A 22502-nucleotide genomic window follows, 5' to 3' on the forward strand; every position below is an offset into this window, starting at 1 on the left:
TCCTGATGTGTCTAAACACAGCTAACAGCACAGTTAACATAGTAGCACAAGTCTCTGAAACAGAGATGCAACATTATGACAAGACGGAGATATTGAACCACCACTCTGCCTCTGCCATCACTCCTCAATAACTGTGTTGTCAGCTTCACGATCTGCGCCTCTGGCACGCAAGGGGATTTCACTGTATGTGCCTTCCGCCACCTAAAAGAGAGGTTAAGTGCTGATAATCGAAATTAAATGTGGACAAATTGATTCTCTGTTCTTTGAAGAACATTCAACCAACATACCTTTTCAGTCTTGACTGTTCCTAAGTGGGGAAATGAGGGTAAACATGAAAATGTGTTTTCACTGTTCTCCTGATTTAGGTATAGATATTACATATATATTGCATGGTATACTTGGCGAATACATACTGCGTTTGAGCATACATATACTGAGGATTGACAGTGGCAGAAAGGGGAAGAGAATCCAGCGTATGAAGCTCCACGCATAAAATGAAGAGTCTGTCAGAGAGGCAATAGTAAAATTCCATGTTTGGCAACCAAGATTTTGGTCACAGTATTTGTTTATTTTGTTATATATTGAAAGGATACTGAAGCATATCAGATGATAACAAATGTAATGAAATGTTAAACGGCAGCTTGTCTATTCCTGGCACCATTAGGAAACCAAAACTTGTTAAGCACAAGCAGTTCCTGTCAGTTTTTTTCTCATGGAGTCTAAAAATAATAGACAAGACAACAAACAGGCTCTCACCATTTGGAAAGTATTTCTCTGCCAGCTTGATGATGGTTTGATTCTTAAACACCAGGCCACACCAGTACACCCCATCTCCTTGACTCAGTTTTTTGCACGGTGACTGTGAAAGCAGTCGCCATGTCGTCAGTTATTTCCACGCTTCCATTGTCAATGGACCTTATTTTCTTACTGAAAGCAAGGCCTGTACAGCACTTCTCAGACTCTTTCTTGCACCAGACCCTCTCCAAGCTTGCATACTCTTGACCATAACGACAGACTAAAGTCTGGTCCTCCCATGAGTTACATATGTCAGACTCTGAAGGATGTGAAAATTGAATGAATGTTAAACATTTTTATACTGTGATGATGAAATAACAAGCAATAGTGCAAGTATGTTATAAAGAGCAATAGTGCAAGTACATTCTCGTATGCCTTATCTTGTGTTAGTTCTTTTGATAACTCGATCTTTTCTATCTGTAGCTCATATAAAATCTTCTACAATTAATAACATCTATTGATACCTGTATCCACATGTAATCAATTACAGTTGGCTTTATAGTCATACAATTTGTATTACTCCCAATGTAGTACCTCTAAGCATTCTTTAAGAAATATGTATATAAGAAGAAAATGTGAAATGTAGAGAATTTACCTGTCAGAATAAGCACAAATATGAGTACAAAGTTATATGAGTGCATTTCATACATACTTTCGCTGACGAAAAGACAAAAAACATCCTCTCACAGCTTCTTTAAGTTGTAGGAAGTTGAAGTGAGAGGAAATGGCAAACCACTAATTTGAAAAAAAAAAGAATGATGGTCTCATGTCAGCCCTAATTACAATTTATTATCTTTCTCCAGAAATCTATAGGCCTTTCCCTTTTTACACTGGGGTTTTATTGCGGAATTATTAGAAGAATATCTATCCATTTTAGACTGACAATGTAAATATACAGGTCACACAAGCACAAGTTTAAACTTCATGTAACTGTTAAGACTATATAAATATACAACACAACTACCTCTATTTTTTTTTTATATATATGTCCTATATTTCTATTTTGATACATACATGTTCTATATTTCAGTCTTGCACTTTAATTTAATGTTTATTGTCTATGGCTATGTCTATAGTATGTCTATGTCTGTATTTAAAGCATGTCTATGTCTGCATGGGAAAGTAAGAAACGAAATTTCAATTCTTTGTATGACCAGTGCATGTAAAGAAATTGACAATAAAAGCCGACTTGACTTGACTTGACTGATGGAGACGGAATGGGGGGGTTGATGCTGGCCCCCATATTTGCCTGCAGCAAGCTAGGCCATAAAGGAAAAGACACGTAATATTAATAAATGGCCAGATAGTAAGCCTACCCAATTTGAGTTGCCAAATCAGTGTATCTTCTGCAGTACACCTTAGTCAGGGCTAATGGGCAAAAATAGGAATATTAAGATAGCCTGCAACATTCAAGTTGTAAAATAAAATATTAAATAGCTAGGCCTTCAACAACCATGGCTATAAAGAAGGTATTTTGCATTCGAAAAATAAATAAATAAATAAAATTCATGGCAACATCCATCACAAACCTCCACTCTAGACATACTAATATTGACAGCTTTTCACCGATTAACAATGTAACATATATATTTCAACACACATTATCATGCAAACTAAATCTAACCATGTCAACTAGGCAAAACAACTATAGGCCAATCATCCAGAGAAAGCAACAAAAGCTCTCTCTTTCAAACTTTTGCATCACATGCCGTCATGTAGCCTATACACATAGACGTCAACAAATAACATAATTTAAGGCCCATTATACAAAATGCCAAAAAAAATGTTTTTAATAGGATAGGCTATGTAGGCCTACTGGTAGGACGATATGGAATGGCGGCAACTGGAGGAAAGGAGCGTAGACGTTTGTCTGTTGAGCGTGAGCTACAGGCGGTTGGCAACAACTGGACTGTGAATGGTCAGAGGTCAGGAAATGACGGATCAGGAAGTGAGGATGGGGAGATGGATGTTGGACGCGGGAGTTTGGATGAGTGGAAAGTAATCAATAGGAAACGGAAAACTAAAGATAGAGACGAATCAGATTATAGTGACATTGATAAAGAAATAAAAACGGTGAAAAGGAGTGAAAATGAGTTCAAGGTGTTTATCAAATTGTTACAAGAGGGGACTACTTTTAACGAGTGGAGTCCAATCCAACTAACCAAAAGTCTGCATAAAGACATTGGGGAGGTAAGGAGCGCTAAACAATTGAGGAATGGTTCTTTACTGGTAATATGTAAAAAGTGATGAACAACAACAGAAAGCAATAAAGACAAATAAACTAAATGGACAGCGAGTGAAGTGTTCAATGGCATATGACAAAACTTTGTTAGGGGTGTGATCTCTGGGATTCCTCTAAGTGAGTCAGTGGATTCAGTGAAAGAAGGAATACAAAATGTTAAAGTAAGGGAAGCAAAGCGACTTAAAAACAAGAAGGAATGGAGTTATATGTGACAGTCTATCAGTACTGTTAACTTTGACGAAGCTAAACTCCCAGGAAAAAGTCTTGATTGGTTACATGAGCTATGATGTCAAGGTTTACATTCCTCCACCACTGCGGTGTTTTAAATGTCAAAGATATGGGCATGTAGCGGCGATATGCAAGGGCAAACAAAGATGTAGCAAATGTAGTGGTGAACATGAATATGGAAAGTGTGAAGAAGGGGCAAAACTAAAATGTTGCAACTGTGGAAGAGAACATAGTGCAGCATATGGAGGTTGTGAGGCTAACAAAAGAATGCAGGAGGTACAGCGAATTAAAGTAGTCCAAGGGGTTTCCTATGCAGAGGCAACTAAGAAAGTCCCAAGAGGTGTAGGTGTACCGGTAGAAACAATAAAGGATGGGACTAAAGATGTAAAGGAATGTGTAAAGTGTGATCAACTAAAAGAAGATACGTTGATTGTGAGTAAAGGTGATTTTGTGCTCTTCATGGCTGAGATAATCAATTGCTCAGCACAGACCACTAGTAGAACTGAAAGAATTAAAATAATTGTAAAGTCAGCTGAAAAATACCTGGATGCAAAGGGAATGCCTTGGGAAAGAGTAAGAGATATTCTTAATGATGAAACACAACAATCACAGTCATGGAGTGGGCCTGTATAATGGTTTTAATTATACTTCAGTGGAATGCTAGGAGTTTAATTGCAAACGGAAAAAAAAAAAAAAAATATGTTGAAAGTTAAAAGAGAAACCTAATATTATTTGTATACAAGAAACCTGGCTAGTGCCTAGGTTGGATTTTGTAATAAAGGGGGTATGACTCTATAAGAAGGGATAGGGAAATAGGTAAAGGAGGAGGAGTTGTAATTTTTTATACAAAGGGGACTTCAGTATAGAGAGGTAAAGAGGGGAATGACTTGGAATACATTGCTACAGAAGTATGGACAAATGAAGATAATGTGACAATTATAAACTTTATAACCCATGTAGACAAGTGGAGATAAGGCAACTGGAGGATATTTGGAAGGATTTGACAGGGAGAATTATCTGGTGTGGGGATTTTAATGCACATAGTACATTATGGGGGGGAGAGGGATGATGGGAATGGAAATGTAGTCAAGAATTTATGGAAGAGAAAGAGTTAGTATGTTTGAATGATGGATCTGGGACTAGAATAGATGTGGCAAGGGGTACAGAGTCAGCAATAGATCTAACTATTGTCACAAAACCATTGCAGATAGATGTGACTGGGAGGTAGTTAGGGAAAGCACAGTAGGAAGTGATCATTATCCTATTAGAATTCAGATAGGAGTGGGAATTAAGAAATGAACATGACATAAGAGAAGAGAGATGGATTTTAGGAAAAGCAGATTGGGGTAAGTATAGAGAAGTAAGTGATGAATTGTTACTATCTATTGATAAAAATCAGGATATTGAGAAATTGTGTAATGAAATTGGCAGTGGAATAATTGTTGCAGCAGGAGTATCAATCCCAAAAACTAAGCCTAAGACGTTAACTAAAATAGTGCCATGGTGGTCTACAGAATGTAAGGAAGCAATTAAAGGTAGAAATAGAGCGTTTAAAGAGTTAAAAAAAGAACACATAATTTTCAGAATTTAGTTAAATATAAAAAGATCTCAGGCAATAGTTAGGAAAACAATAAGACAAGCTAAAAACATCATTGGAAAAAGTTCTGTGACTCTATTGGTCGAACTACTCCAGTGGAGAGAGTTTGGAATATGATTAAAAAAAAATGAAAGGGAATGGAAGGGAATATGGATACCCAGTGTTGGTTGAGGGGCAAAGAACGATCACCAATAATAAGGAAAAGTAGAGGTTATGGCTAAAACATTAGCCAAGGTGCACAGCTCAGGGAATTTAAATCAAGAAGAAAAAAGAGGTAGAGAAGTTACAATTGAAAAAATATCGCGAATGTGTTTGACATTGAGGATAGCTTAAGAAGGGTATTGGATGTGTTATTTACTTAAATCTGAACTCAATAAGGCATTAAGTAAATTAGGTAAGTCATCTCCAGGGATGGATAAAATCTGCTATTCCATGTTGGAGAACTTAAGTGATAAGGGGAAGGAAGTTTTGTTAAGTCTATATAATAAAGTATGGATAGATGGCTGTATTCCTAGAACATGGAAGGAGTCTATAATTATTCCTATTAGGAAACCTGGGAAAGATCCTAAAATAGCAATTAACTATAGACCTATTGCATTAACATCCCAGATGGGAAAACTATGGAAAGGATGATTAATGACAGGCTTACATATTGGGTTGAAACCAAAGGATTAATGAGTCATTATCAAAGTGGATTCAGGAAAGGTAGAGGCACCATGGATCCCATTGTATGCCTTGAAGATACAATAAGGAAGGCTCAAGTGAACAAAGAAAATGTAGTGGCTGTGTTTTTGACATTGAGAAGGCATATGATATGTTGTGGAAAGAAGGTATACTGATAAAGGTTAAAATATTGGGAATAAAGGGACGGATGTTCCAATGGATTAAAGGGTTTTTGTCTAATAGAACAATTCAAATTAAAATAAATGGAGAATTAAGTGAGCAATACAGTGTGGAAAATGGTGTCCCACAAGGAAGTATTGTTAGTCCACTATTATTTTCAATAATGATTGATGATATTTTTAAAGACATACAAAATTCAGTTAGGTGGCATTGTTTGCAGATGATGGAGCAATGTGGAAAAAAGGAAGAAATATAGATTTTGTGGTGGGTAAGATGCAACAGGCAGTGAACAGAGTCCAAGAATGGGCCCTTCAATGGGGGTTTAGGATCTCAATAGATAAAACAAAGACTTTATTCTTCTCTAGGAAGAAAAATAAATGAAGATGTTAAAATCAAATTATCTGGGGCAGATTTAGAAAGAGTGGAATTCTTCAAATATTTAGGAATGTGGTTTGACAAGCGATTAACTTGGACAATGCATATACAAAAAATATTGAGAAATGCAAGAAAGTGTTGAATGTGATGAGGTGTCTATGTGGAGTTGAATGGGGAGCAAGTAGACCTGCTTTAAAAGCCATTTATACAGGGCTGATGAGATCTGTATTTGACTATGGGTGTGTAGTGTATGGGTCTGCTGCTAAAACATCACTTAAGAAACTAGATGTAATTCAGAACCAAGGTTTGAAGCTATGCTGTGGGGGCAATTAAGACCACGCCAGTGGCAGCAGTCCAGGTAGAGATGGAGAGATGCCTCTCTATCTTAGAAGAGACCAGCTGTCTCTTGTGTATTGGACAAATCTAAGGGGTCATAGTGAAAAACACATGAGTCAATCAGTCTTATGGCAGTGTCAAGAGAGAGAGAGTTACCTTATTAAAAGTTTTGGTTGGACAATAAAACAAAAGGTAATAAATATGGGAATCAGTGCTCTTGAAATAAGCCCTACAGTGGCATATCCTGTTGTTCCTCCTTGGCTGATGTCAGAGGTTCCAGTAGACTTGGGCTTATTAGAGGAAAAAGAAGGATGTTGAAGTGGATCATTACAGGGTCCAGAGTTACATTGCGAAAGCAAATATAAAGAAGCAGTCATTTTATATACTGATGCATCTAAGCAGACTGATAAGAAAATGGGAGTTGCTTATGTTATCCCTCAATTAAACATTGAATCTGGAAAGAGAATCAATGATGATTTAGCTGTATACACAGCAGAAATTATAGGAATATGGATGGCCTTATTGTGGGTAGAGAGCAATAGACCTAAGCAAGCTGTGATTAAGTCAGACTCTAGCTCAGCTTTAATAAGCCTTAAATGTTGTCACTCTGAGTCTAGACAGGACATAGTATATGAAGTAATGCAATTAGCCAACAATCTGCTTAAGTCTGGTATTAGTACTACATTTATATGGGTACCAGCTCATATAGGTGTAGGAGGTAATGAATTAGCAGATAAATGTGCAAAGAAAGCAGCAGGGAAGTCTGATATAGAGTTGAATATTAAATACAGCAAAGCTGAAGTCAAAAAGTATAATCAAAGCTAAAATAAATGAAAATGGCAATTTGTATGGGGATAACGAACAGTTCTGGAAGACATCTGCATAGTATTCAAGGAAAGGTGGGGGAGGAGCAGGAATACATGCAGAAACAAGCAAGAAGAAGATGTGGTGTCCAGAATGAGGCTAGGACATACAGGATTAAACAGAACATTAGTTACCATGAAAAAGCATGTTGATGGAATGTGTGAATATTGTAATAGTCAAGAGACCATAGAGCATGTAATTATGTCTTGTCCTGAGTACCATCAAGCCAGACAAAGATTTATCTCACAACTTGGTGAAATCCAGATGACATTAAATTTGAATGATATACTGCAAAGAGAATCAGGTGAAATTTGTTTTCCTTTTGTTTTTTTTTGAAGGTAACTGGGGTTATTTAAAAGAATTTAGGAAAGTGTAGGATGACCATTTGATCCACACTCCAGTCCAGATGGTGGCGGTAATGCACCAAAAAGCTGGTTGCCAACCGCCATATAAAAAAGAAGAAGAAGAAGAAGAAGAAGGCCTACTGGTATTTTAAATAACCGAGCCTGCTGTGTATCAGAAATACTGGCCATTATGCCTACAGTCCGCCGGCTCTTCAGAAACTTTTCAAATGCACGACACGAGACCCCTGGGGAACTTTGCGAATTGTGTGACTTTTAATTTGTTTAGAGACTCTTATTTTGAATGTTTGTAACCTGTGGCTGGTTTCGTATGCGTAATTTCATTGGCTGTTAATGTTATCCAATGACAATCGCTGTTATTCAGGTGACGCGTATGCTGCACATGTGAAGAAGAGTAGGTAGGCGACAGAGTCAACGCCAAAATGGTAAGTTTCTTCATAAACAATTTCTCATTATTTAGTAATCATGCCATAGAACGTACCATTGGAAATAAGGCAAGAAAACGGTGAAATGTGTTCACTTTTAATGTATGTGCTAATTTAACTAGAAACCGTACCTTGTAGGTTAGCATGCTATCGGAACTCCCCCTATTACCGTCGGTCCCGTATTTCCACCGTCTTGCGTGTATGCGTCACTTAATATCAATTTCTATACAAACCAAGACAGCAGACTCCTAAAGAAACGCAACCACCCACACCATAGGTGTATCTAAATTAGCTATGTACCAAAAATGACATTTTACCGTGACTCAAAGACAGTGTTGTAAGGCTGCGTGTACACAACCGCTTGGAGCTCCAGTGGAATTTTAATTTCACGACGAGAATTCTCGGTCTAACCGTTCATGTGCCGTTGAAACGGTGTAAATAGGCGACCCATCAGGCCAGCACTATAACTCCGAGTGTGCTAAACAAAATCGAATATTTCAGGCAGTAAATGCTCCCGTTAACAAACAAACCAGATTTTGTTCAAATCTACACACCTATGGCTACTGAAAAATGTCAGGTTAATTTAGCAAATGTTATTCTGAAGTGTTAATAAACATCGTTGTTTTAGAATTTCTGAACAAAAGTGGTGATAATTGGGGGTGTTACGATAGTTAGCTAACGTTACCCACTTAATCAAAATTTTCTCAGGTGATGTTTGAGCAAAATAAACACATGCCTTTATATGCGAGGTAATGTCGGTATGTTAACACTGATATGTTTTCTGATGTGGGAGACAATACCATGTGTTGCACTGGAAAGTTACACCATAGTTGTGAGCTAGCATAACTACAACAGCAACTATGTGTCTGTCTGGGGGGGGAGACACAATCAGCATGCACGGCTTCAATGTGTCTATGTTGGAGTGTCATATCGTTACTGCAAATGCAAATACAGAGTACTACAGAGGATAATAAACATGCTTTGCTAAGGTCTAGTCTACTGAGTACTTCTCATATCTCCTCACTTTTCTGTTGTGTTCTGTTGTGATGGATGTCCACATCAATAATTATAGAAATTGTAATGTAGAATCATGACATTCACGGACAAAAAGGATCAACAAAAAAAAGCATGAAACACTGAAACATTTATTTAAAATACAATTATATTGTAATGTTATCTGCTGCTGGATTATTGGAATAGTAACCTCGTGTATGTTGTTGCTCCATTCTAGTTGCGGAGAGAGGTAAGATTAAGACGGGAATATCTGTACAGGAAGGCGCAAGAGGACAGACTGCGCACCATTGAGGAGAAGAAACAGAAGCTTAAAACCTCTCTTGATGGTAAACACACCGATAAGATGTTCTATATTTTAGCTTGGTGTATCCATGACATGTAGTCAGTTCTGCTTTATGAATGTTTGCATATGATGACTATGAAGACAGATTTTGTTGTTATTGCTGCTATTGTTAAGTGATCAACAATATTTTCAGTACAGTGAAGGATTCATGCAAGATCTTGTAATCACTGAATTTGGGACCTGTTCTTGTCCTTTTTCTCAACAGAGAATAAACTAATTCCAACTGAAGTGCGCAAAGATGCCTTGCAGTTGCAGAAATTGTTGGAGTACGATGATGAGGGCGGCGAAGGTAAAGGAAATTGTAAACTCTATTTGTTTGCTATGTTTCCTTTAGGTCTGCTCCTTATTCTGTTGGTTCTGTGATGTTCACAGGTGTCAGTACTCATATGGATGATGAGTACAAGTGGGCTGGTGTGGAGGACCCTAAGGTCATGATTACAACATCTAGAGATCCTAGTTCCAGGCTGAAGATGTTTGCTAAAGTGAGTCTCTATCTAGCCTACATGCCCCCTGAATTGCCTTATGTCAGCTGCTGATTGTCCTGTAATGTGGTTTTGACTAAAGGAAGTGAAGCTGCTGTTTCCTGGTGCACAACGCATGAACAGAGGAAACCATGAAGTGAAGGCGCTAGTCCATGCCTGCAAGGCCAACAGTGTCACTGACCTCGTCATAGTTCACGAGACCAGAGGACAGCCAGGTGAGTTGGAGTGCCATTTTTAGGCCCTACCCCCTCAGAAGAAGGCGTTAATTTGAACAAATCTGAATAACGATCTCTCCATTATGTACTTTGTAGACGGACTGGTAGTATGCCACCTTCCATTCGGACCAACAGCATACTTCACTTTATACAATGTGGTGATGAGACATGACGTCCCAGACATCGGCACAATGTCAGAGGCCTACCCGCATCTCATCTTTCACAACTTTACCTCACGACTTGGCAGAAGGGTGAGATGTTGGATGTGCTCTGTCCATGGTCAAAAGAACATGCCTGTTTTGTTAACTTCAGCCAAGGAGATTGTTTTCGATCTGCTTAGTTTGTCTATTAGTCAGTACTATTAGACAAAAACTATGGCACAATTTTAATATAGCATGGGCCAACAAAGAACCCATTAGCCGCAAACCCACTATCGAGCCAGGAAGAGATAAGGCGATATACTACAAGCTTACAGGTGATAATGGCCAGGCTTGACGCTGCCCAAATCAAAAAACCTTTGCTTCCCATTATCAGGCTGATAGTCCCTTCTAAATCTCGCCCACAATGCCACCTCAATGTAAACGTCATACCCTGATCAAGCGAGGGAAGTTCAAGCATAGTATCCGAAGTCTTTTTGCCCAGTGGAATATTAAGCTAACATGAAAATAAAGCATCTTTCAGAAGGTAGACACTATTCCTTTGTACAATGTGGTGTTTAAGAAGTTAATTTAGCAGTACATTTCACAGACAGGCTGAGGGCCTGGATGTAATATAAAACTTCTCTAATATCTGACTTGTTTTGGCGCTGAATCGCCTTTGCCTGATTTGTTGCTTAATCCCACCTTCCAACTGCCTCAAGCACCAGTAAGCACAAGTTGGCCAGAGTGTAAAGGTGAGGCCAGAAACTCGGTGACTGTAGGCCTGAGGAAGCCCTGTGGAGGCACGATTAAGCACCAGACGTGATAATAGGAATGCATTTAGACTCCATACGCTTTCATTCGCCCCGCTTTAGCCTAACAAGGAGCAAGCGGCTATAACATTATGGAGTGGATCCAAATCATGGGGCGTGGCCACGAAATATTTTTGTAAGATGGCTTTTGGCTTTGGCAGAGGTCTGCAGTTTCTGAATGCCCCTGGTGAAGTGAGCTTGCAGTGAAACAGTATCCAGATAGAATATTTCTCAAACTACCTTTACCTTTAAATCTAAGGATCTGTGGGTCTTTTAAGTATAACATTCATGTTGTCACATAAACCATACAAAATTCCTTAAAGCTACAAATGAAGCCAGAGAAGGTAAAATGGGCATGATTATTGTCTTTTTTTTGACGTTTCATCAGGTATCAAATATCCTTAAGTACCTGTTCCCAGTACCAAAAGATGACAGCAGACGTGTGATTACCTTTGCCAATGGTGATGACTATATCTCATTCAGGTGAGACAGTAATGGCAAAACGACAATGTAATGTAGTATATTGGAATTTGATAAGGTGTATTAAAAATGTCATGTTTATTGAGCTTTATATTCTTATTTTCAGACACCATACATATAAGAAAACAGACCACAAGAATGTTGTGTTGTCCGAAGTGGGACCCAGATTTGAAATGAAGTGTAAGTTCTAGACATAGATCTCATTCTCTTTTCTGTATAGATTTTACTGGCGTAATTGTTACACTATGCAAACACTGTATACGCTGTGTTGTAATAATACATGTTCTCCCATCAGTGTACATGATCAAGCTTGGCACCCTGGAGAATGAGGCTACAGCAGATGTCGAATGGCGTCACCATGCATACGTACGCACTGCCAAGAAGAGGAAGTTTTTAAGCATGGAGTGATCGAGACTGTACATAAATAATGGACTTGTGATCTGTTTTAATGAGATGTACCCAAGATTCAAAAGGGAAATTCGGCAGAGTGCTCTGTTCAAAGACTCGCTCAGTTCCAAGAGGTGTCGAAAACCTTGAAGACAGTTTCCTCTTAAACCATGGAAAGGCAACTACTCCTAACTACAAAGAATTTCCCAATACAGCGATCACAGACTTGGACTTGTTGATTTTACAGAGTTTAATGGATGTCCCTATGTTGCGATACACTATCTACAGTACAGTTATTTTGGTTTGCCACAAAAAAAATGTAAATTGCATGTGAACTCTCCCTTTTAGCATTCGAGTCGGATTGGTCCTGCATATCTGAAAGCTACTTTGTTGTGTACGTCAACTGGACACATTACCCTTTCTGGAAAAATCATTTTTGTACAAATAATCATGTGTTTATTTGTACTGGAATGAGCTACCCTACTAAACAATAAAACATTATTCATTCAGTTAGCGCTGTCAGAAGTCATGTTCATGTCCTGTGAAATCAGTATGGATTTGTGTGAATCAGTGGGGTTTGTCATTGTTAAGTAACTAGGACTTCCACAAGCCTTATGGTCTGACCGTGTAAAACCAACCACACCTTGGCATTTAGGAATCCATCCAAGAGGCTTGCCAAGAAGTGATCTGCACCAGTCACTCCAAAGTTAACAACTTCTGCCAAAATGTAATACTTGAATATTTGTGTGAAGTGTTGTGTCCATCACCTTGTGTATCTGGCTAAAATGAAATGATTACAGAGGATTTGCATGGGCTGTCAGTGTTCACCATCCCGTTTCTAAAAGTAATATACTTTTACAGTGAGGATAAAATGGAGCATCCGTTCTGTGTATTGTGTGAATTTCTAATTGTAGTACCCGCCCTTCATAACTTGCTTGTGATGGACTAGGTTTGTGCAAAGGAATGGACCAATGAGGTTGCGTTCAGGAGGTGTTCCGCTTTCCCTGAAATTCTTTACTGATCCGACTTGTTAGAATTCAAGATGGCTGCTTCAGGTAAGTATTTATCTCTCAAATCATACTGTAAAGTGTCGTTTGGTCTTAAGAACAAGATTCGTTTTGTGTTACAGCCCCTGCGGGGGAAAGGCGTTTATGTTTATGGCCATTTTACGGAAGTTTGTGTTGGTTATCAATGTGAGAACTGTTGAGTAAATAGCTAGCTAACATTAGCACTGCTACTAGGGTTAGCTTCCTAACACTTGGCTAGCTGACCATCTAATCCCTTTCCGCCTCATGAAAATAGCATTCCCTCCTTCGAACGCACAAAAACACCTGACGGGAATTAAGAAACTATAAATAACTAGAGAAACCTTCAGCGGGTCTTGGATTTTATCGAAATAATATACTGCACAGTCGATTAAGCAACGGACTACAGAGGTATTTGACATCTACTGTAAATATTAATGAGCCCTCAAATCCCTTTAGCTGCACATCTTGCTAGCTAGCGTGCTAGGTTAACTACCTTACTACCTTGCCAACTCGCCGATACAACCCTATCCTTCGTGTTCATTATGGGCATTGGCGTTTAAGATGCAACCAGAGCTTGTATAGCATTGTCATCCTACTGTGTCAATGCTGTGGGTTACTGGCCAGAGTTTCATAATGATTATAACTTAGCTAGCTTGCTCACTACACTGTAAGTCATATATCTTAACCAGTAACGTTGGCTTGCAGGCTAACTGACATGAATAACAATAACGCTAGCTGTCAGTCATATCACCATTACTTAAATGGGTGCCCACATGTCACTCCTGCGCTGGCCGAACTTGTACTGTCACGGAAAATTACAGAAACGTCTTGAGACTTTTGAAGTTGAAGACAATGTAACAACAAAGCCTTTCTAACGCAACACCACTAATAGACTTGTAAGGACATTGGTTACTGGCCTGTTACACAAGAGTACGTTTTTGATGTTCATGATCACTGGAGAGAATGAAATGACAGTGGACAACATGCTGATGTCTGTTATGTCATGGTTATTCAAAAATCCTCTTTTTGTCATTCTACACCAGTATGCATTACTGCCTTGTACTTTAAATTTGACATAAATTGAAGCAAAATCTAAACAAAATACATGTGAATACCAACGAGGCAAGGCCTGACCTGAATGCTTGGAATTTTTATTGTGTCTTTTGTGATAGTTTTAAGATACTTTATGTACCACCCATTATAATTCAGCCTTTTAAGTGGCAATCGCTGGGAGTATTGGATAGTATTCTGCTGTTACCATATTAAAGCATTCACTCTTGCACAGAATGGCCCAGTTATTTAACAAATAGCCTAGGTCACTACCTCACATCACATTATGTTCTCAAAGAAATAGGTCTCTGCAAAAACTGTTAGTGGATAGCAGACAATAATCCCATAGAAATTAAATGAAATGTCCGCATCAGAAGGACAGTAGATGGACCCAACCTGTGTGTGTGTGTGTGTGTGTGTGTGTGTGTGAGAGAGAGAGATATGTTAGCCTCATGCTCATGCTGAAATATGGGCCATACTGTTAGTGCTGTGAGTGTGTGAGATGTGAGAGAATCTTAACACGAGACTGCATGTGTACCAGGTTGTAGGTGAGGGCTATTTCCTCCTGCACATGAAGCTCTCTTGCGGCTGAAGTCTTTCACTGCTGCCTCCTTCCGTCTGCGTCTGTCATTACAACATGTCCTCCTCATCCTCCTGCTCTTCCTCGGGGGAGACCAGCCCCGAAGATGTGCCCCGCGGAGGGGGCACCATCCGCGTCTACCTCCCCAACAAGCAGCGGACAGTGGTGAGGAATTCTTGCATCTGGACCCAGTTTATTCTGGTCGGTTTGCGTTTGTACATGCTGCCGGTTTTGGTACACATGTTTGTGATTTAAAAAAAAAAAAAAGAGGGAAAAAAACTCTCTTGGCAAGCATGTCAAAAATGTTCCACTTTTTGAGTTAAACTCACAGTACAGACAGACACAGTGATTTTTGTGGAACAGGGAAAGAATATGTCTGCCTTTGATGTGCGCCGTGTTTGGACAAGTATTCTATTGTATTGGCAGCTTCGCTGCCCCCCACTGTTTTGATTGTAATGAGTGCTGCTCTGTGATGTGTGACCAGGTGAACGTCCGGCCGGGGCAGACCGTTTATGACAGCTTAGATAAGGCCCTAAAAACGCGTGGCCTGAGCCAGGACTGCTGTGCTGTGTTTCGACTCCTGGAGGGGTAAGTGCACCCATCATACACTCAGACTGTGTCAGACAGTGTCAGACAGCGCAGGCCACAATGTAGAAAGATGTGTGGTTTGCATTGTTTAGCAACTGAAAGCAGGTGCATAGGTTTTTTTAGTAGGTCTTCGAATAGCTAGAGTAAGTGTTTTATTTGTTGTTTTGTCTACATGTAGACAGGTGTACATGTAGACTTGAAATCACTGTTCTACTGAAGTTAGGATATATGACACTGCTCATAGGGTGTGTGATCCTGTCATTATGAGAGACAGAGATAGTTAGTTAGTTAGTTAGTTAGTTTGACTTTAGTATTCTGATTGATTTTCTGTCATGCTCCAGTCGTAAGAGGCTGACTGAATGGAACACAGACATCACCCCACTGGTAGGGGAAGAACTGCTGGTGGAAGTGCTTGACGATGTCCCTCTCACCATGCACAACTATGTAAGTTAATCACACCACCTCTTTACCCATAACTCTTTTACATAACCGCCTCTGACTTACTTACTAGAGCCTCTGACTTGCTGTGTGTTCTTTGCAGGTCCGGAAAACATTCTTCAAGTTAGCATATTGTGACTTTTGTCACAAGTTTCTGTTCAATGGGTTCAGATGTCAGACATGTGGCTACAAGTTTCACCAACACTGCAGCAGCAAAGTCCCGACAGTCTGTGTGGACATGGATACGATGACAAAACGGTAAGACTCATCAGCAGTATGGACACCAGTTGGAACTCACTCCACACACTCTGGCTGTGCTATCAAACTTGACTTGCAGATAGTATTATCGTAGAGAATTCATGGTTCACATGTGGTTCATGTTAACAGATCAATCCCCAACAATTACCCGGACAGCAATTACCCAGACGACTGCCCCCAAATACCTATACTGATAATGCCAGACGGCTCCATACCAGGAAATGATTCAGCCTTAACACCTGACCCTGGCGGGTAAGTCCCTTTATGTGTGAATATTCATCCCTCTATACCAGCACAGTCCGTTTTCTCCACTGTGACACACCGATCCTTTCTAACACACAGGCTGAACCTCCTGTCCCCCACCTCCGCCTTCCGCTTCCCCCTACCCGGGGCCGACGGCCAGTCCCTGCAGCGGCACCGCTCCACCTCCACACCCAATGTCCACATGGTCAGCACGGTGGGGCCCGCTGGCACCAGCATCATAGAGGTGAGGGGTCACTGCAATCACGACTGTCCCACATTACAAGTCACTGTTCACTGTCTCCTCCTTCCCCCCCATTCATGTGACATGACCTCTATGTTCATGGTCTCAGTGTTTTTCCATTCCTGTGAAGGCAGACTTTTGTTTTTTGTGTTTACACTTGTCATGGGTTTTTGAGTCGTTGCCATTATTTTCATTTTTTATTTTCATTTTTGTGTTGTTCTCATAGGATGCAATAAAAAACAGCACAATGGGTGAGTGTTTGCTTTGATGTTGACATCCATCACACTCATTTTAGTTAGTCATCAGTCTTCATATTTGTCAAACACATTTGACACCAGAGTTGTCAAATATGTTTTCTCATAACTGTTTAACCACACGTGTAAGTCTTTGTCATTTGCTTTGTCCCACAATACAATCCTTAGAGGTTCAAAGCTAACTAGAACACTAAGCCTAAATGTACTAAATCTGCTTTGATTTCATATATTAGCAACTCAGTAGTTTTGCTTAATCATAATGCTAACCCCTTGAACTACCTTGAAGGACAGAAACTTGAAATAGGGATGTTCTCACAGTTCCCAACTGGTTTTCATTTTGAGCACGTAAGTATGTGGTTAGAATTTGTGTGGTCTGTATTCGTGTGAGACATGTTCCCATGTGTGTGTCAGGACCAGAGGCGTCCCCAAAGCCCTCCACCAGCCCCCCTTCCATGGGCTCTCCTGGCCGACGACCCCCCAAATCCCCCTCAGAGCACAAGGAGCGCAAACCCTCCTCATCTGACGACAAAAAGAAAGTGGTCAGTAGCTTGTGTCTTTCATGATCATGATCAGTATTTCACTCCACTAGTGCAACACGGCTAATTCATTTCCCAGAAGTTCCGCTGCGCTAGTCTGATGCTAATCTAATTTCACTTGAATGGCTGCAGCACCGCGGAGGCTACAGGGACTCCAGCTACTACTGGGAGGTGCAGTCGCGGGAGGTGAACATCCAGAAGAGGATCGGAGCGGGCTCCTTCGGGACGGTCTTCAAGGGCAAGTGGCACGGCGACGTGGCCATCAAGATCCTCAAGGTGACAGAACCCACCCCCGAGCAGCTACAGGCCTTCAAGAACGAGATGCAGGTCTTACGGTGAGAACCATACTTTACTTCAATCTATAGAACCAACCATCTGCCACCCTCACGGCCTGGTCAATATGAGTGGATGAGAGAAACAGCCTTAAGAGTGGACACTTCCATATATGACGAGGCTAACATATAGTATCAGACGAAGAGTAGGAAGTAGTCAAGCCACGGGAACTGACGACACCTAAATTATGCAATATATGCCTGCAGTGGTAACAGGATTGAATGGCATTTGTTATGATGAGCATCATTGGGGCAGTAGAGACCACAGTAGAGGATGAAAAACAGTTGTTTTGATAGTAGCATTAGCTCATCTGAGCACTTTGCATTACTGAAGGAAGCTTGACCTTTAGAAATATGGCCCTTGTTGAGTGAGTAATAGCATCTTTCTGTTTGTTTCCCTCTCTCTCTCACTCTCTCTCTCTATCTATCTATCTATCTATCTATCTCTCTCTCCCACTGTCTCTCCTTCTTGGCTGACCTTTACAGAAAGACGCGCCATGTCAACATCCTGCTGTTCATGGGCTTCATGACGAGGCCCCACTTCGCCATCATTACGCAGTGGTGCGAGGGCAGCAGCCTCTACCGCCACCTGCACGTCATCGAGACCAAGTTCGACACCATGCGCCGCATCGACGTGGCGCGCCAGACGGCACAGGGCATGGAGTAAGAGAGCTGGGCCTGTTTACTCCATCATACTGACTCATGCAGAGAGAGTGGGATAGACTAGAGGACGAGTCATGAGAGTCAAGTTTGTTAGACAGTGATGGTTACAAAAAGGGCATTTTTTTTTTTGGCTGTGGCGCAAGTGGCTCCAGCGTGCATACCACATTCAGGTCTAAGTGCCCGTGTGGTCCTGGGTTAGAATCTAATCGGTGATCATTTCCCGATCCCACCACATCTCTCTCGCTCATTTGTTTCCTATCACTCTTTACTGTCCTATCTGATTAAAGGAAACAAGCTGAAATATATATGTAAGATTATATATAAAAAGAAGTACAGTCCTCAAAGTTTGTAGGTCCAGTTTATGAAATCATATTACATGGCTCTTCATAATGCTGCAGAATGCTCCATTCACTTGAATGGGCCTTCCCAACGTTCGGTGGTCTGCTATTCCTCGATAACAGACCGTTGCTAAGTATAACAGACCACTGTCAAGGAAAATGGGTTTTCATATCTTTCATATCACTCTGCTAGTAGTCAGGTCACTTCTTGCATTGGAACTTCATTCAAAAGTGAAAGCAGACGGTTGATCAGCTGTGTTCTAAAGAATGTTTGATTCAAGTTCAGCGTGTGTTGCGAACTATTTGTTTCTGCAAAAGCCACGATGAAACAGTAACAAATAAATATATTTTTTTGTGGAGTTTATTTTTTTGTTTTGGCAAGTAGCCGTGTAATAGCAGGATAATGTATAGAACGCCTTCAGGACAAAACAAGACCCCTCCTGTTCGCCCTGTCGGGAATTATTTTTCGATAATGACTGGCGTTCTATACATTATCCCTTACATGTAGAGTGGAATAGCATTTATTTAAGTCTAGACAGACATATCGTTGTTTGAGCCATATAGCTGCTTGGATTTTAATGTTCTAACGTGACTCTTCCTTTTTTCCATCTAGTTATTTACATGCCAAGAATATAATTCATCGGGACCTGAAATCAAACAGTATCCTTTCTTTGGTTTAGATTCTTGTGTGATGTTACTTTTGTGTGAGGAAATACTTTAATTTTTGTTTAGTGCATTTGGACTGACTTATGACTTCAGTTTGAAGCAAGTAGGACAATGCTCTTGGCCGAATTGCTTTAATTGGGGAAGAATTAGGGAAGCCACTCTTGAGTAAGGAAAAGCACTGCCTTTCTGTGTGAAGTGTTGGTAGTGGACTTTGTTTAGTCATGTTCTACTACTTGGGTCTATAGTTTCCCCTTCCCCCTCTGCTGTGCTGTCCTGTTCCTGACCTGTACCAGACATCTTCCTGCACGAGGGCTGGACGGTGAAGATCGGCGACTTCGGCCTGGCCACAGTGAAGTCCCGCTGGAGCGGGTCGCAGCAGGTGGAGCAGCCCAGCGGCTCCATCCTGTGGATGGTGAGTCCTGCAGAACAACAGTGGCCAAGGCATGGCCCTAATTAGGAAGAGCTGTGTCAAATCAGCACTTGGATAGTCATAATAACTTCAGTCTTGTGATTTATACCAAACTATGTTCCTTTTAGCTTCAGAGTTGAAGTTGTTGCCCATTTATTTTCCTCGGGGATGTGTTTGTGTCCAAAGGCTCCTGAGGTGATCCGGATGCAGGACACCAACCCCTACACCTTCCAGTCAGATGTCTATGGCTACGGAGTGGTCCTGTTTGAGCTCATATCCAGCACGCTGCCTTATTCCAACATCAACAATCGGGATCAGGTGAGCCACAGCTCAGGTTACTGCAGATAGAGCCCTGGCTTGGAACTTGTACCAGAGACTTTCTAATGAGGAGACCAAGCACTCAAAAAATCCTCCATAGAAATGCATGGGGTTAGTTTGTAACGCCAATATGGCAGTTGTCTACATATATCACAACCTTTCCGCGGCAAAACCGTCGACATGTGAATACATTGAGCCAATCATGTGCTGTGTTCTGAATACATTGAGCCAATAATATGGTGTGTTGTGAAGACATCGTGCCAATTATGTGTTGTGATGTCGCCGCTGGAGCAAGATTGGTGTCGTGAAGCATTGCGCACGCGCATTTCTGCCTAAATAGATGCCCGATAAGTGCAATATGGCCGCCGAGTAAAGGGACTTGCCTAAAAGGACTTTGCTTGTACTGCTTAACTGGAGTGCATTAAGATTGATTTTTAAGATTGATGCTGATACAGATGTTGTTTATCTGATTTGCGTGAGTATGTTACATAGGGGAAAAGGTACATTTTTGAAGCAATGATTAGGTATATATTTCTCAAAGGATAATGCTTCCACTTTTCACTTTTTCACTGTGAAAATCTTAAACATTTTCGTTATTTTGGGAGAATGCTCATTCAGAATGCTATTTTGTCTCAGACTGGACTCAGTCCCCGTCTGGGAAGCTTGCCCTGGGAGTACTTGTGTTTATGTTTTCTTTTGCTGGCACCACACTGAGTATTCTTGAGCTCTTTCCAGTCCCATATCTGCTCCAAAACTCCCAAATTTATAATGATCCCCTCTTTCAACGATTTGAGCTCTTGGGGCATAGTTCCCAAAGGGACTGAAGATGGTCTCAATTTTTTTTAAACCCTCTAAAATACCACTGCTGATAACAACTGCTTGTTGTTTCATCTGTCAAAAGTGTGATTGTGGGACCTGCCTCTCTTGTGCGCCTGAGGACAGATGGCCTGTCTGATTTAAATGTGGGAAACACTAGTGCCTACTCGCCCTTTTTAATGAAGTCTGTTTTTTTTTTCCTTCCTCCTCCACCCAGATCATCTTCATGGTGGGCCGAGGATACCTGTCGCCAGATCTCAGTAAACTCTCAGCGAACTGCCCCAAGTCTATGAAGAGGCTCATCATCGACTGTCTCAAATTCAAGCGTGACGAGCGGCCCCTATTCCCACAGGTGAGTCACCTGCCCACATCACACGACTAGCACAGACCGAGTTCAGTGAAGATTTCAACGGGAGATAAAGCTATTATGTAGTGATGGTAGTGGGTGGGTGCTGTATTATGGGTAAACATACTCCTTATGTAAAGTGCTACTTAAAGAGATTAGATGCTTATCTGCATGGTTTAGCCCAAAACGGTTTACAGTTGTTCTCTGTCACCACTCTTCAGTTTCAAACATTGTGAAAGCGGTTTAACTTGTAGGATCCAGGATGGTTGACCCAAATTACTTTGAAGCATCTCAAACTCAATCAAAACGGTACATCTCTTGACTCGAGTGTGTGTGTGTGTGTGTGTCTGTGTGTCTGTGTGTGTCTGTGTGTCTGTGTGTGTCTGTGTGTGTGGCCTGTAGATCCTGGTGGCCATTGAGCAGGTCCAGGAGCTGTTGCCAAAAATCGAGAGGAGTGCCTCGGAGCCTTCCCTGCACCGGGCTGTGCACGCCGAGGACCTGAACCCGCTGCTGTTCCACACCACCAGGCTCATGCCCTTGTGAGGGCACTATGCCACACCATGGCCAGAGGGTGCCAGTGAGAGAGAGAGAGAGACGGAGAGAGAGAGAAAGAGAAACAGGGAGAAAGAGAACAAGCAACTTCCCAGCCCCTCTAGTTCCTTTTGGAGCCTGACTGCTGCTGCACATACCCCCTTTGAGCTGCACCAGGGTGTTGGCCTCAAGAAACACAAACACACATATACACACATGCACATACGTTTGGGAATACACATGCACACAGAGCCCTTTGCAGTTCTCAAAGACACATCTGGCCAAACTCCATATGTTTTAGCGGGGGATTCCTAGGTGCTGCAGTACTACAGCAGGCTTCTATGGCGTAATGCTCCAGATCAGAGAGCTGGGTTAGGTTGGCTAGAGGCAAGCGATCTTGTGGCGCTCCCTGGAATTTGATGGTGTTGTGCTGGCGTCATGCTGGCCAAGTTGTTTAAAGTCCCCCCCCCCTTTTTATCTGTTGTTTTGGAAAATACTTCTTGAGAGAAGACGGAAACATGTGTCCAGAAACCCCACTAAAAACTTCAGGGACAACTCGAGTGTTTTCGTAAGTGGTGTTCAGTGATTTAATTTCAGTTCCTGGCTGGCTTGCTGATTCGAGTTTGTTTGTTTGTTTTTGTCCTTATTTTGTTACTTTTATACAGCAGAATGTAAATATATCAGTCAAGAGTTTTAATTAGTCCTTTAACATCAGCTAGGTTTTTAACATCAATCAGTTTTTACATAATCATGTCATTCTGAGCTGCCGTGTTCTCTTCTTTGCTCAAGTGCACATGTGTACGAATCCCTCCCCACTTTTTTTCGACCAGATAGAACAACAGTGTTGTTCTTAACTTTTGTTTCTGTTTTCATTCCATTTCAAGACCAATTTTATCCCTATCATTATGAGCTGCTAATTTTGGAACAGCG

General features: G+C 41.0%; 3 protein-coding genes across 4 annotated transcripts; 2 read left to right on the plus strand and 1 right to left on the minus strand.

The window, feature by feature from the left end:
• Positions 1 to 7: 7 nt before the first annotated feature.
• si:ch211-102c2.4 (uncharacterized protein LOC568178 homolog) lies at positions 8 to 1446 on the minus strand. Its single transcript, XM_048243567.1, is given in 4 exon segments — positions 8 to 201; positions 757 to 850; positions 852 to 1054; positions 1391 to 1446. Coding segments are annotated over 4 exon segments (375 nt in total). The 5' UTR covers position 1446; the 3' UTR covers positions 8 to 178.
• Positions 1447 to 7832: 6386 nt separating this feature from the next.
• On the plus strand, positions 7833 to 12446 carry imp4 (IMP U3 small nucleolar ribonucleoprotein 4). Its single transcript, XM_048243457.1, has 9 exons — positions 7833 to 8067; positions 9299 to 9407; positions 9630 to 9713; positions 9797 to 9906; positions 9989 to 10121; positions 10218 to 10372; positions 11459 to 11553; positions 11657 to 11730; positions 11846 to 12446. Exons 1-9 carry the CDS (start codon positions 8065 to 8067, stop codon positions 11956 to 11958), a joined length of 876 nt encoding a protein of 291 aa, XP_048099414.1. The 5' UTR covers positions 7833 to 8064; the 3' UTR covers positions 11959 to 12446.
• A 456-nt stretch (positions 12447 to 12902) lies between these two features.
• araf (A-Raf proto-oncogene, serine/threonine kinase) lies at positions 12903 to 21728 on the plus strand. Of its 2 annotated transcripts, none has more exons than XM_048243318.1 (16): positions 12903 to 12992; positions 14557 to 14760; positions 15080 to 15183; positions 15525 to 15627; positions 15725 to 15879; positions 16009 to 16131; positions 16222 to 16366; positions 16590 to 16614; positions 17029 to 17156; positions 17286 to 17488; positions 17972 to 18148; positions 19100 to 19146; positions 19446 to 19564; positions 19748 to 19879; positions 20913 to 21047; positions 21444 to 21728. In XM_048243318.1, exons 2-16 carry the CDS (start codon positions 14653 to 14655, stop codon positions 21582 to 21584), a joined length of 1845 nt encoding a protein of 614 aa, XP_048099275.1. In that variant the 5' UTR covers positions 12903 to 12992; positions 14557 to 14652; the 3' UTR covers positions 21585 to 21728. The 2 variants fall into 2 exon arrangements, with proteins under 2 accessions (XP_048099275.1, XP_048099274.1); XM_048243317.1 differs by lacking the exon at positions 12903 to 12992 and adding an exon at positions 13058 to 13373.
• The last annotated feature ends 774 nt before the right edge of the window (positions 21729 to 22502 follow it).

This window comes from Alosa alosa, chromosome 5, assembly GCF_017589495.1.
Source record: "Alosa alosa isolate M-15738 ecotype Scorff River chromosome 5, AALO_Geno_1.1, whole genome shotgun sequence".
In the NCBI taxonomy this organism is placed as follows: domain Eukaryota; kingdom Metazoa; phylum Chordata; class Actinopteri; order Clupeiformes; family Clupeidae; genus Alosa; species Alosa alosa.